Source organism: Canis aureus, chromosome 8 (assembly GCF_053574225.1).
Source record: "Canis aureus isolate CA01 chromosome 8, VMU_Caureus_v.1.0, whole genome shotgun sequence".
NCBI classification, from domain to species: Eukaryota; Metazoa; Chordata; class Mammalia; order Carnivora; family Canidae; genus Canis; species Canis aureus.
The window spans coordinates 33,478,721-33,491,955 of NC_135618.1; the positions used below are offsets into that span (position 1 = coordinate 33,478,721).

A 13,235-nucleotide genomic window follows, 5' to 3' on the forward strand; every position below is an offset into this window, starting at 1 on the left:
ATTCAGATCTCAGTTTCCTTCCCAACGGGTAGAGACGATCTTGGGCAAGCTTTTTGTGTTTGGATTTCCCCCCTCTGAAAAATAAACCTGAGTGCTGACCTCAGAGGATTGTCATAAAAATTAAATGGATTAATACACATAAGGTATTTAGAACAGAGGCAGGCACATAGTAAGCACACAACAAAGTGAGATGCTACTGTCATTATAATTTCACTGAGATCTAACACGTCGACTCATCCCAGCCTGATGAGTAAATTCTCCCTGTGGAGACAGCAACTATATAGGGAGATAAATTGTGTCCAAAACCCAATTTATGCATCCAGAATATGAGATAACAGTGATGGTATTCAGAATATTTAAGTCCTTATGACCAGTGTATTCTCTGCCTCGTAATTAAGACTCTTTGCAGAGCCAGATAATAATCAGAAGGTTGTTTGGTGAGCATGGGATCAGGAAATTTAAATGACTTTAATGCTAATAACATGAGGCTGAGACATCCTGACGCATCCATCTTGCCACAGAGTCAGCCTGCCTAATGCCAACAGAACACTGAAGGTCTGAAAGCTTTCAGGTCACCCTCCCCTCTTCCTGAGACAATGCTGGGCCAGCAGTGCTACCATATGCCTCAAAATGCTCCTCATTCTAGGCTTCTCCCTTCTGATTGGCTGTTCTCCCATTCTTCAGATATGTCAATAGGCTACATCAGGTTGAGGTCACCTCTGCCAAGTCTGTCACATACACTCAGGTCCTAAACCCCTTGTGCTCTTGTAAGATGAGTGTACCTAACTTTGATTGGATCATTTATATGATGGTTTCATGGCACAATTCTGTGAAGGCAACTTTATTTCCTTCACCTTCGAGCTCCTAGTAGACAGCTCACTGTACCTCCTCTCAACACAGTGGGCTTCTGTGTTGACCAGGGTTAGAAGGACATTGGAAGCAATTCCTCCAGGATACAAGTGAGGCTGCAGAATGGTTTGTCCCTCATCACTCACCTCTTATTCAACTGGGTTTTTGGAGTTATAGCTTGTGATGGCTGCAGCCTGGCTTCTTCTGAAGATCCAGTCATCTGCTTGATAGGCTTTTTTCAAGCTATCTATCACAATAGTGGCAATATTTCCTCTCAATCTGAGGCATGCCAAATCTGTGTCCCTTTTGATTTCCTCGATGAAAAGCTGCTGACTTTGCATTGATTCTCAGAAGGAATTACGACTTTTGGCACTGCATTAGTCTGCTTCAGAAGATTAGGGTGTTTGTTTTGTGGCCTAGCTATGCCCCCTTTAGCCCTTTACTTAGTGGGAGGGTTAGAAAAATCACAGGAAGAAGGAGAAGGAGAAAATAATTATATAATTCTACTAAGTGCTCACCCTTGCAGCAGACTCCCTTTAAAACGAACGTTAAAATAAATATAGGAGTGGGGAGGGCTAGTTAAGGAGTCAAGTGCCTACAAGCTGAGCACCTTCTAATTTTTTTTAGCACATGAAGCTCTTCGGCTTATTCAACATGTATGTGTATCTCTGACTGAAGCAGCATTTCTCTTCTAGAAGAAGCAACAGTATTAAACTCATAGACCATGTATTGAAGAACCTTCTGGTGAAGCTCATGCATACGTGTGCTTCATTTCCTCAGTGAAAGCTTAGCAGTGTTTCAGTAAACAAGAATTAGGAATTACCAGTTCCAATGTTGAATATAAAGGTGTTGGCTTGGACAAGGCTCTTGCTTCTCTTTGTGCCTTCAGTTTCTTCTTTTGTAAAGTGAAAGGCTCCATGAGATTATTTCATAACTCCCTTTCTGCTCTTCATTTTTAAGTTACTCTTTCTAAATCAGCTTACCTGGTCTCATGCTTCCTTTCTGTCCACCTATCATGTATTTATCTTTTGCAAGTATTTTTGAGGTTGTTTCATAGATGGATTTGCCCTAATGAAGCTTAAATTTCAGGATTCCTCACTAGAATCCTTCTAAACTTTAAAAAAAATGACTTTCATATATAATTTTGTATTTTAAAGTTAATATTCCTTTTCTCCCAGATTTGACTATGCTTTAGACCCACAACATCTGGATTTGCCCCTGGGTGGCTTAGGGAAAAAGAGAGATACAAATAAGAGTATCCAAATAGGAGTTTAAAAGGAGATGTGAGAGAAGGAATAGAAGGAAAAGAGCCAAATACTAAATGAGTTTACCCAGTTGAGCACCAGGTTGCGTTTTGAGCCTCTGCTCCACTTTCTGGAAGGCAGAGTCGTGAGGGGCATCTGTACATTGTATAACTCTGGCTACCAGAATGGAGGAAATGTCCAGAAAGAACAAAAATTTCCATTAATACTGAACTCTGAGAAATGTTTCCGTGGAACATTTTATATGGGCCAAGATCATACTATGACCAAAAAGTATTTTCACTGTGATAGAAACCTTCTTGGAAATAAGTGACAAAGTTTTGATCAAATATACATTGAACAGCTTCTTCTGTATCAGACATTGTCCTGAGCAGATTCCAGAAATACAGACAGGAATGAGGTGTGATGATTGTCCCTCAGAACTCTCAGGCAAAGACACAAACAATTACAAATAGAAGTTGGTCAGTTTCTCAGGGAGGACTCTACAAGGGGTGTGCAATCACAGGGAGTGGCTAATCCACATCAGAGAGATGAAGAGGAAGGGGAGAAATAACTTCCAAGCTCAATTTTAAAGGTTAAAAAAATATATTCTTTACATAATGCTTGTCACTTCACAGGGAATGTTAACTGCCAACATGTGTCTAGACAATCTTCCTGAGAGTAATGTGACTCTCCTTCCCATGGTTTACAGGCACTGTCTCTGTTTTAAGATGGAATTGTGTTCATTGATTCATCCCTTAGAGACCCCAAAGAAACCCAGCCTTTCACGAAATGAATTGTAGCCTTGTCTTATTCCAGAGGCATTTGGAAGACTTCTCCTGGCTTGCCTGTAGCCTTTGTAATGGATGTAATAGGTTTATTAAAATCTTTAGTTGTCTGTAGGGAATCAAAAACAAGGTGTTTGGATATTATAATAAGGAACATTTGGAAAAACCATAACATTTGAAAATATACTAATGGACATCCCCTGGTGTTCAGTTATTTGCCACTTCAAAAATCTTTATCCTGATGAAAAGTTTAAAAATCTTTTCAGCAATTGCCATTTTATAGCAATGGAATAGAAAGTGACTCACCTGGCAACACCTCAAAACACTGTGAGCCACAAAAATGAGGAAGAGGCTGAATTTTAAGCATCCAAAATGTTAGGTAATAGAAAACATCTTCATGAGGAAAATAGGATCGTATAATGGCCCTGCTTGGCGAGCTTTGTATAGCTGCAGTGAACATTCCTCCCTGTACTGGCATCCCCAAAGGAATTGAGACATTTCTACATCTTTCTAAAGTATTCAGCTGCAGCAAGTACTGCATCAAATAGTCTTGCAGGTTTGCTCTCCATTGTGTCTGGCCAAACACCCTGAGAACTTCGCCTTGCATTATGCATGGCCCTCTAGCTCCGTGTAAGTTTGAAAATACCAAAAAAGTCTCTTCCTGCCACCCTAACTTCCATCCTCTTTGACGGATTACAAAAGGCAAGCGGTTCCAATAGAGCAAGATTTTCGATCATGGGGAAATTTGGAGCTTCTGCAATTGATACTAAAATTATGATGCTGCCATCATACCTCACTCAACAGAGGATTTACAAAGAGGAAAAAAAGGAAAGATTCGGTACCAAGTCACTGTCACGCTGCAGCAGACAGTCTGCTGACGTGTTGGGTCAGGAATTCAGCAGTCCTTTGAAGAGATTGCATTCAGCTTGAAATGCAGTTCAGAGGGCAGAGCTAAGACACAGAAATGGAAATTCAGATTTCCAGTTTTGGTTGAAGAATGATCGTAATTAAGCTGAAGCACTATAAACTGTGCTTTAAAATCAAGAGATTTTTAAATGTATTTAATAACTAAAGATAAAATTTTATTCCTTCCAAGGTTTTAAAAAAAATCATGGTAAGCTTTAATCCCTCTTTAAAGCCCTCCCTTTAAAGAAATAGGAAAGTAGCTCTTGGTTTTAAAGAACAAACCTAGAAATCTCTGAGTAAGGTACAATGATTAAACAAGTTATGTTAAATGTTGAATGTTAAAACAAGCAGAGGGCAGTTGTTTGAAGATAAATACGAAAATAGAAGTTTAATGATTCCTACGTTTACCACCTGTTAGGAGTACACTCCAGTGATGTGGAGAACAGGCCTGAACAGCTCATTAACAGCTATCACTTATTAGCTGTGTACCATGTGTCAGACATTTTTATGGATTATTTCATTCAATCCCCCCAGCAGCCCTATGCAGTAGATATTATTAACCCCTTTCAGGTGAGGAAATAAGCATAGAGAGGCAAGGAACTTGCCCCAAATCACCTAGCTAGTCAGTAACCAAGCAGGACTCTCACCTGGTCCTGTCTGAGTCCCATCTCCTGCCCTCCTTGGCACCACTACCCAAATATAGTGAAGAAGATGTAAATCTCAGACTCTTAATCAGCGATATCTATCATAGTGTTGCTTGCTTGGTGAACCAACTATATTAATAATAGTAATCTGCAGCAAAGATGGGTATAATACACACTACCTGCCAAGCAGCAGTTTGAGTGCTTTGCATTCATCAATTTGTGTAATCCTTGCAATAACCCTCAGAGGTAGAAAATCAGGCTACAGAGAGCATAAGCAACTTGCCCCAGGTCGCACAGTCAGTGAGTCTAGGAGCAAAGCTTCAAACCCAGACAGCCTGGCTTCTGTGCCCCTGCTCTTGGCTAGGAGTTTTCAGGGGACAGACTAAATGCCCGTCCACATTTGAACCAAGTCCACTACATTCTAAAATGGTCCCACCACCTTAGCACAACCTGTAAATTAAAGTGGAAGCTGGGAAAATGGATGAAGTCCATGATCGATATGAACAGCCTAATGTATTCTTGAATTATTCTGCTCAATTAAGTTTCTATTACACACTTTAATTCACATATCTGACAAGTAAAAGAGGACTAAAAATGATGGTTATGTGAAATTAATCAAATAAAGGGCCAAATGACTTTCAGCAGCCAACCTATGCATCTCATAACACATTTAAAGAGATCTAGTGCATTTGTGGGTATATTTGCACAGGTCCACTTAGTGTATATTTGGCACTCTGTGCCCAGAACATAAGCCTCGCTTAAAATCTGTTTTGCACCACATACAAACGTCCGTTAACTTTACAGGCAGGCACAAAATGTTTGATGTCATGAAGTTGTCTTGAACCAGCTGTTGATTGAAGTGGAGCATTAGTCTTCCAGCCCTGATAAGTTCAGGAGTTCTAGAATGAAAGCAAAATGTTTTTGATGGATGAATACAATCTTGCTTTTTCTGTGCATATTTCCTAATGATCTGAATGCTATTAAGTGTTAAGTTTCTGAGATTTGTATTTAAGTTAAAGATGGCATGTATTAATAACTGTCTAACAGTTTTTCTTTATTGTTTTCTTTCTCTCTGCAGGTATCCCCAGTATTTCCAGTATTGGTAGTAAGTAAAAAAAAAAAAAAAAAAAAAAAAGAAAGAAAAGAAAAAAAAAAGAAAAAGAAAAACCACCAAACCAAGTCTAGGCTAGCTTTGTTTTCTTGTTGAGCTCCTAAGATCTATTTTCCCAGTGTCCATTTCTGATGTAAGAGGGTATTTTCTTTGTGGATTGAACTGTTGTTCTCTGCACAGATATAGTCAAAGCACAGATAAAATAGTCATCGCTGTGTAACCTCGCTGGGGACATGCCAGCACCACAGCTCCCCCGACTGCTTTTGACCAATGAAGCCACCTCTCCAGAGGTGCGATTGCTTAGGAAACCATTTCTCATTTAGCAGACATATAAGCCGTCCTATTTACCCATACTTAGTAACCCACAACAAATTGAACTTTCTCCTTAGGACTGGATGGATTTCTACCGTAATTTTTAAAAGCAGAGAATGAATACCAATGAATGCTTTAGGCATATTCATTAGAACCCAGTGAAAACACCATGAAACCAGAGGGAGGGAATTTTAGTAATTTATTACATGCCAGTTTTTGTGAAGGCCTGAAAGAGGCAGGTTGGTGATCATTAGTCTTTCTGGGGGAACGAAGGGAAAAAAAAAAAAAAACAAACCTCGGTATGTACATTTCTCCCTATGAAAATACAGTGATTCATCTTTTCCTGACCACTTAGGCTTAAGTTTGATAGAGAATGGGGTATAGAAAATATATACAAAATTTAGGAATCCAACTAACCAGAAATTCCTGCAAGAAATCTTTTAGGAGAAATAGAAGCAGTTGAAAGAGAAGTCCCTCTTCAAGCTTCTTGGAACATTTCTCCAGTCCCATTGCAGTGTCCCTTCTTCACCCATAAAACAATGACACTCCAACACCAAGCCTGAGGTGCTCATTCAGGAAATGCCCCCCACAGCTTTGCAGAGCAGCATCTCACATTTCTGTATTTCCCACCATGTCTCTCTGATGGCTAAGTCCTTTGCAGGCTGCTGAATCACCCATTCAAACAAAGAGCTGAGGAGGCAGAGATTACACCCTGTAAGTGATCACTGTGGTCACCCCTCGCAGCCCTCATTGTCGTGGGTGCTGTGGCACCCAGGGTGACTGCGTGCGAACAGCCGTTGAATACCCAACATCCATCCTCAAAGCAGTACTTGATAATTTGGATAAAACAGCTTCCCACTTCATATAAATGCACCGTCAGGTCTTCCACTTTGTAAATCAAGCCAGTTTACTTAAGCTCGCCAACAGGCCTGGACGCAGATTTGTTAAGCACGAGCCGTGTGTTAAATGCCATGAAAATCAGCAGCTCTGTCAATAGACGTAGCGTTCACAACCCTTTAGATACCAGCCTAATGCTACCAGCCTGGCCTTTCTGGTCTTGTTGAAATGGCACCAGTTCTACAAACTGGCAGGTGAACCTTCAGCTCTCATAGTGTCTATGTTCTGCTTTAGTATTTCCCTGGCATTTGCCTAAGTGTGTGTGTATACACACACACACACACACGCACACGGCCCACAGCGGGCTCCTTTCAGGCCTTGACAATCTCATTTACGTATATGCATTTTAGGACGAAAGGGAACCAAATGGTAGCCAGCAGAGACAGCTCATTGGAGGCCGCGATGGCCGTCTGACCTGTCAGATTGTCAGAAATGGATGGATGGAAAGTAGTTCTTGGGCGCTGGGTGTGTTTCTGTTCGGAGTGTCAGTCGTGTGTTGCATGGACCCTCTGACTGTACCGCTCACTCCCCATCTCATCCGGCCGCCTCCACCACATGCCCCATGTCTGAGCATCAGCAGATGTTGACCTTTTACACACTGATTCAGGAAATTCCAGTTTTGTTTTGCTTCATTTTATTTTGAAATCAGTGGTGACCCGAAAGGATGCTGTGTTGTGCCTCTAGGAAAATTTAACTCCTTAATACCTCACCAAACCTTCTGACGAATAACATCCTAATTTGTGACCTGCCTTCCTTATGCCTCTGGCTGCTCTGCTAGGATGGCAGTGGGAGTCCCCTCAGATTTCTCCAGCAAATAGGACATAAAAGCTGCCAGGATGTTCCCAACATCCCACACAACTGGCTTGCCTATTGCTGGCTTTAAAGTCGAGAGATTTACGATCAAACCATCCAACACGAGAGTATCTTCTGGGCTGCTTAAACAGCATTCGCATGTTCCTTCTTTGTGGGCTCATAAGGCGCTTGTTGTATGCACTAGTGGATTCCTTTCCTCTCCAAAGGGCAAGAATTCATGCTAGATGACTCGCTGCCTATTCCAGAGGGCGCAGGAATGGGCTTCCAAGGTATGAGCCAAAGAAAAGGGAGTCGCTTGGATTTTTAACTAAGTTTGGGGGTTCACCAGGGCTTCTTCCTTTATCCCAAAGAAGGAATCAATGAGCATAATTTCACCAAGTATATAGACAATGCCATTTTAACAGTTGTAACACCCCCAAGGTTCCTATCATCAATGCATACCGCAAGGAAAGTGAATGATACATACTTTTGATGTAAATTATTGATGTATGTAACCATAAGTTGACATACATATACTATATACACAATAACTGAGGACTTCGGAGCCCTAGGAGATTTCAGTATAGGTCTCCAACTGTCAACACTGTAATTAAGGTTCAAATGCATGGACAGAGTGGTCATCCTTTCTGATCATCTGCTAAAAATGTTTTTGAAACAGATTTCCCATCAAGGTCATTTGTACCTGCTGTTGTCTATTTATTAGGAAATGGGTTTCCCAATCATTTCTAAGGTACTTGATTTAAAACTTGGTCATTTTGATGTGCTTTGGCCGTGGCTGAAAAAAACTGGTGATATTGTCAGCAATTAATGAATCCCAAAATAGATGTATAGTCATTTGAGCCTTGTGATCTCTGTTTTTACCTAATGTGGCAGTAATTCATTCAGGCTTCATTTTTTATATATATATAAAATGCATCACACACTTAGAAGTAAACATTCATGATTTTATCCAAGTGAACATTTGTTGATGTTGATGATGCAAATTAATAGTCGGTTTGGTGTGGATGTTTTTGCTAGAGTGATAAACTAATCATTACCTTCTAGCATATGTTATCTGATCCTTAGTCCCGAAAAGCAAGCGATTTCACTAATTATGTTAAACAGTATATTTTAAAGACCATAATTGGAAGACAAACTGGCCTAACGTGCAAATAGCTTTGTGTGGATGCTTATCACTTAAGAAAGCAGGTGACAGAGGAGTCAGAGATGAAAGGTAGGCCAGCCACTGAAACGAAAGATCACATCAGGAAACACCATTTCAAAAAACTTGGCATTTTTTTTAAGTAAATAAAAGTATGTCTTGGAATAGCAACAAAAGAAGAGAAATGTAAACATTCTATGAACCCAAGTATGCATTATTTCTTTAAATTCCTTTGAAGTGATTGAGGTCATGATACATAAAGCATAGAATATTGATGGAGGTGTTTGGCTGTCCCCTCCTGTCTACCTCATTCCATGAGAAAGAGTGGTTCACTTCAGGGAAATATTCCATTTTCTTGTTTTCCCTTATAATGAGCATTGCCTTCATCGTGGAGTTAAAACTTCATCTCTAATTTGATTTAATTGACAGGGCTGTTAAACAACGGAAATGCTACCCACAGGGATCCATCAGCCTGTCGAGAAAGCCCAGAGATGTTTTCTTACTTGAAAATATTTGATGCCAATTGGAGACCTTATAAAGGTTGTTTTCCATACAGCATCCAAATATTTTTGTTCAGTGCCCATTTACTGTAGGAACCTGGATCGTGAGGAAAATAACAAGGTTAATCATTTCCCCACCCAAGGGTTATTAATAATCATGTTGATGCTATCCAGAGAGCTGCTGAGTTTGTTTGTTTTTTTCCCTTTGCTTTAATACTTCTAAATCCCCCCAAATAAAAGTTTCATTTGAGTTGCCCTTTAACTAATTAGGTTTTATATAATGAGGGAAAAAATGATCAGGCTAGTGTAGCTATATGGCAAATTGCATGGTGTGCTACATTAATTTTGAACTGTTTGCTGATGTTCCGGAAGGAAATCTCAGGTCCCAGGTGAAATGCCTTTGGGACTTCTGTTATATCATGTGCCCAGTATCCTCATCACAGATCCATTTCATATTTGTGTGACTAGCATTTCACATTCACGAAACCTTTGTGGTTATCCTAAAACTGAATGAACATTAGGACATAGCTACTGCTTTAATCCTGAAGAATAAATAAAATATTACAGTGAAGGAGAGGCAAAGATCCTCTACCTAAAAAAGGGGGAAAAGGAGATGTTTAGTAATATTATCAACAATTGCTCACCTTGAGCAAATTGACTTTTTTCATATGTTAACCTCTTCCCAGGTGAATTTAGAATGCCAAGCCACTTTTTAAGTGTGAGCTGCTATCTGTACCTTTGCTGTTATCTCTGTGGGGGGCAACTGGAAATTCCTAGCCAAGGCCTTTGAAAGACCCCATGATGAACCTTCAAACATGTAACTGTGAACTCCCGCACTAAGTGTGTGGGTATCATTGACATCTTCTTGGAATATAAATAAGGAGCTGGCCAACTAAGTGCTTCACTTCCTGGGAAGAATTAGACAGAGCTTTTGCTCAGAACTGGAGGGAGATGTTCCCATATGTCTATAGAATTCCATTTTACAAATGATGAATCTGAGGCTCGGAGTGGCCTAGTAACTTGATCAATATAATACGACGAGAAAGGCCCATTTGACTTCACAAAAGTTATAACGTTATACCAAATAGAAGAGGTTAGAAAGAAAAATTCTAGATTTTATTTACTCTTACTGCAGACTCTTTCCAATCCACCACACTGCACCTTAGGCCTGTTGATCCTCAAATTGATCCATTTTTGTGCACAAAAATTTAGTGTCCTGGAGAAAAACGGTTTATTTTCTGGTATCTCACTGTGTTGTCAACAGAAGTTTCAAACATCTTGTGTGAGGAGAGGAAGTAGGGGACTGCGACCCTCCACCACACTAATATATGCCCTTCCTCTACCATTACACATCCTCAGTACTCGGAGGAAGAGGTAGAAATGGAGAGATATCAAGTATATTATAGAACATGAGACAGTTCATAAAATTTGCTATGCAAATTGTGAAACATGTTTGTGCATATTGTATAACAGTGAAAATCTAATTTTTTTCTTTATTGAAATAGCCACCTACAGCAAAAATAAAACACTGTGTGCCATCTCAAGGACAGGCCTATCAGTATCACATGAAACTATATCTTCCCCACCAGTTTAATGACACTGTATTTCTGAGGGTAGGCAGCTTGCTTGTAAAGATGGTAAGATTATTTCCAAGGTCCTAGGGACTTCTTCTGGAGAGCTTTAGGATTTTCTATAGATTCCTTTCTAGGTATCAATAATGTTTCTGGATTCCCTGAGTAACAGCAGCAGTAGCTATATAAACCCAAAGGGACTTTGTGACTTTGCTTCCATCTGATATTTTCCTCACTCATTCCCAGAAGACGGATGTTTCAGGAAGGTTCACTAACATCCCCTCAGCAATGGCCTTTCATACCCATGGTGGCACCCAGTTTCCCACTATGTTTTAGAACCAAAAAATTATGTAAAAATTAGTATTTTGAGGAAATGTCAAGAGTACCATCCAACATCATCCTTTTACAGATAAGGCGACTAAGACTTAAATGAATTGTCTAAGTCATCTGGACAGTGGCCAATGCAGGATTCCAGCTTAATGTCTGATATCCAAAATAAGACTTCACATTCTACCATGATATTAGAATTCACCTACCTTCTCATTTGATGAAACTTTACTACTTAATAGACACGTTCATTTTGACCAGGTCTGCGGCTTCCATTAGCAATATATTTCCTTTCCCTAAAATGCAATACTTGCTTTATTTGCTCAATTTTGTGAGTGCTTTTGAATTTAGATGATTGTAAGACTCAAGAAGATCACTTTTTTATCTTGCTCAAGCTGTGCCTGCGAACTTGTCATTTAATAAATACGGGCAACCCTCAGCCAAAAAAAAAAAAAATCCCTTTCTAAAAAAAAATTTTTTTTGGAAGATCATGGTCACAATTTACTCTGTTTTTAAAGGGTGCCCACAACGTGAGTTAAAAACCCCTACAGTTCATGCGAAGGGGGTGCCATGGATGATAGAAGACAACTTAATATTCTAAAACAACCTTACCTCTAAAGCTTTCTTGATGTGAATAAAATTTTAGCCTTCCGCTTCAAACTTGCTTTCTAGTTGATCACTATGGCGTCAGCGATAGATAATTTCAGCAATTCCAACATAGTTCTCTCCAACATACAGCATTGTTTTCCATGGGGCACAGAGGAGAAACATTTCCTTCCAAAGTTTCACTTTCATAACTAGAATCTCAGTGCTTCTGATACATGAAAATGAGTTTGAAGTGCCACAACCAAACTGTCATACAACAGTCTTCTGAATTCTCTCCCTCGTGAAAAGCAAAATTCAGATAAGACATATTTGATTCGTAGTTGAAACCATGTGCTTCTAAACTGAAAGAAACTTGCAAATTAACATGTTATCTTTAAATATTAAAAATTAAATCTCTTCCACAGTATCCCAAAATAACTTATCTTGCTTTCTGAACAATAGTATTAATCAATGGAGGCCCTAAAACTGGATTATCCCCTAAAGTAAACTATTATCTTAAGTGAGCTTTTGTCCATATCAGAATCATTCAGGTTTGGGAATAATTAAGACTGCAACACATAGAGGGAGCACATTAGTTTCTCTGCTCCAATTCAGCAAGAACTGTTAATACTACAGGGGCGCCTGGGTAGCTCAGCCAGTTCAGAATCTGCCTTCAGCTCGGGACATGATCCTGGGTCCAGGAGGGAGCCCCGCCTTGGGTCCCAGCTCAGCAGAGAATCTGCTTCTCCCTCTCCCTCTGCCCCTCCCCACCACTCGTTCTCTCTCTCTTTCTCAAATAAATAAAAATCTTTTTTTAAAAAAAGAACTGTTAATACTCTAGTAAGCTGATTTTTATTACAACAGCAGCCACAAATGGGAAGAAAAGAGCTACACTTACTGACTGCTCACTACAGTGTCAAGCAGATACTAACTCACTGAGTCTTGAGAGCAACCAGCAGCTAATGTCATCATCCCCATCTCACAGATGACAAAGACCAAGAGAAGTTAAGGAATTTGTCCAAGTGATAGAATTCAGCTTGACTTCTACTTACATTCACCATATCTTTTAAAAATCTCCTCAAAATAGATATTTTCTAAACTTCCCATGGTTGTGCTTTGAAAATTCAACAGTGACAATAGTGTAATAGCATCTGATGGACATTCCAGATATTTTGTTTCTTTTTTAGGGAGAGAGTTATGGAGAATGTGATTATGGTCCCTGTACTCCTCGAGCCAGTCAAGGAGATCGTTGTGATGAGTCTAGTCCATTTCCCCAGATGTACTGTGCTAGCATCCTTAAGAAATAGGGATTTCCATAAAAGGCTATTCTTGAATGACTGACCATTTATAACCCCCACTGGACACAGTAGGGAGCCCTCCTCTGAAATAATAATTTCTCAACTCCAGTTTGGGTTTCACTATGACAGTCAAAATATCCATTCTCAAAACATGGAGCAATAATTTTCCCTTCCCTCTCAGTCCCATAGATTCTCCAAAGAACAATAGACTCCATCCTTCCATGAACTTGAGTGGGACCCTGCTAGACCGTG

General features: G+C 39.8%; 1 protein-coding gene across 1 annotated transcript in view; it reads left to right on the top strand.

The window, feature by feature from the left end:
- NTNG1 (netrin G1) overlaps positions 1 to 13,235 on the top strand; it is a 309,029-nt gene that overhangs the window by 233,283 nt on the left and 62,511 nt on the right. Inside the window, exon 5 of the mRNA XM_077906996.1 lies at positions 5,507 to 5,533. Coding sequence (XP_077763122.1) covers positions 5,507 to 5,533 — 27 coding nt within the window. The remainder of the gene's footprint in view (positions 1 to 5,506; positions 5,534 to 13,235) is intronic.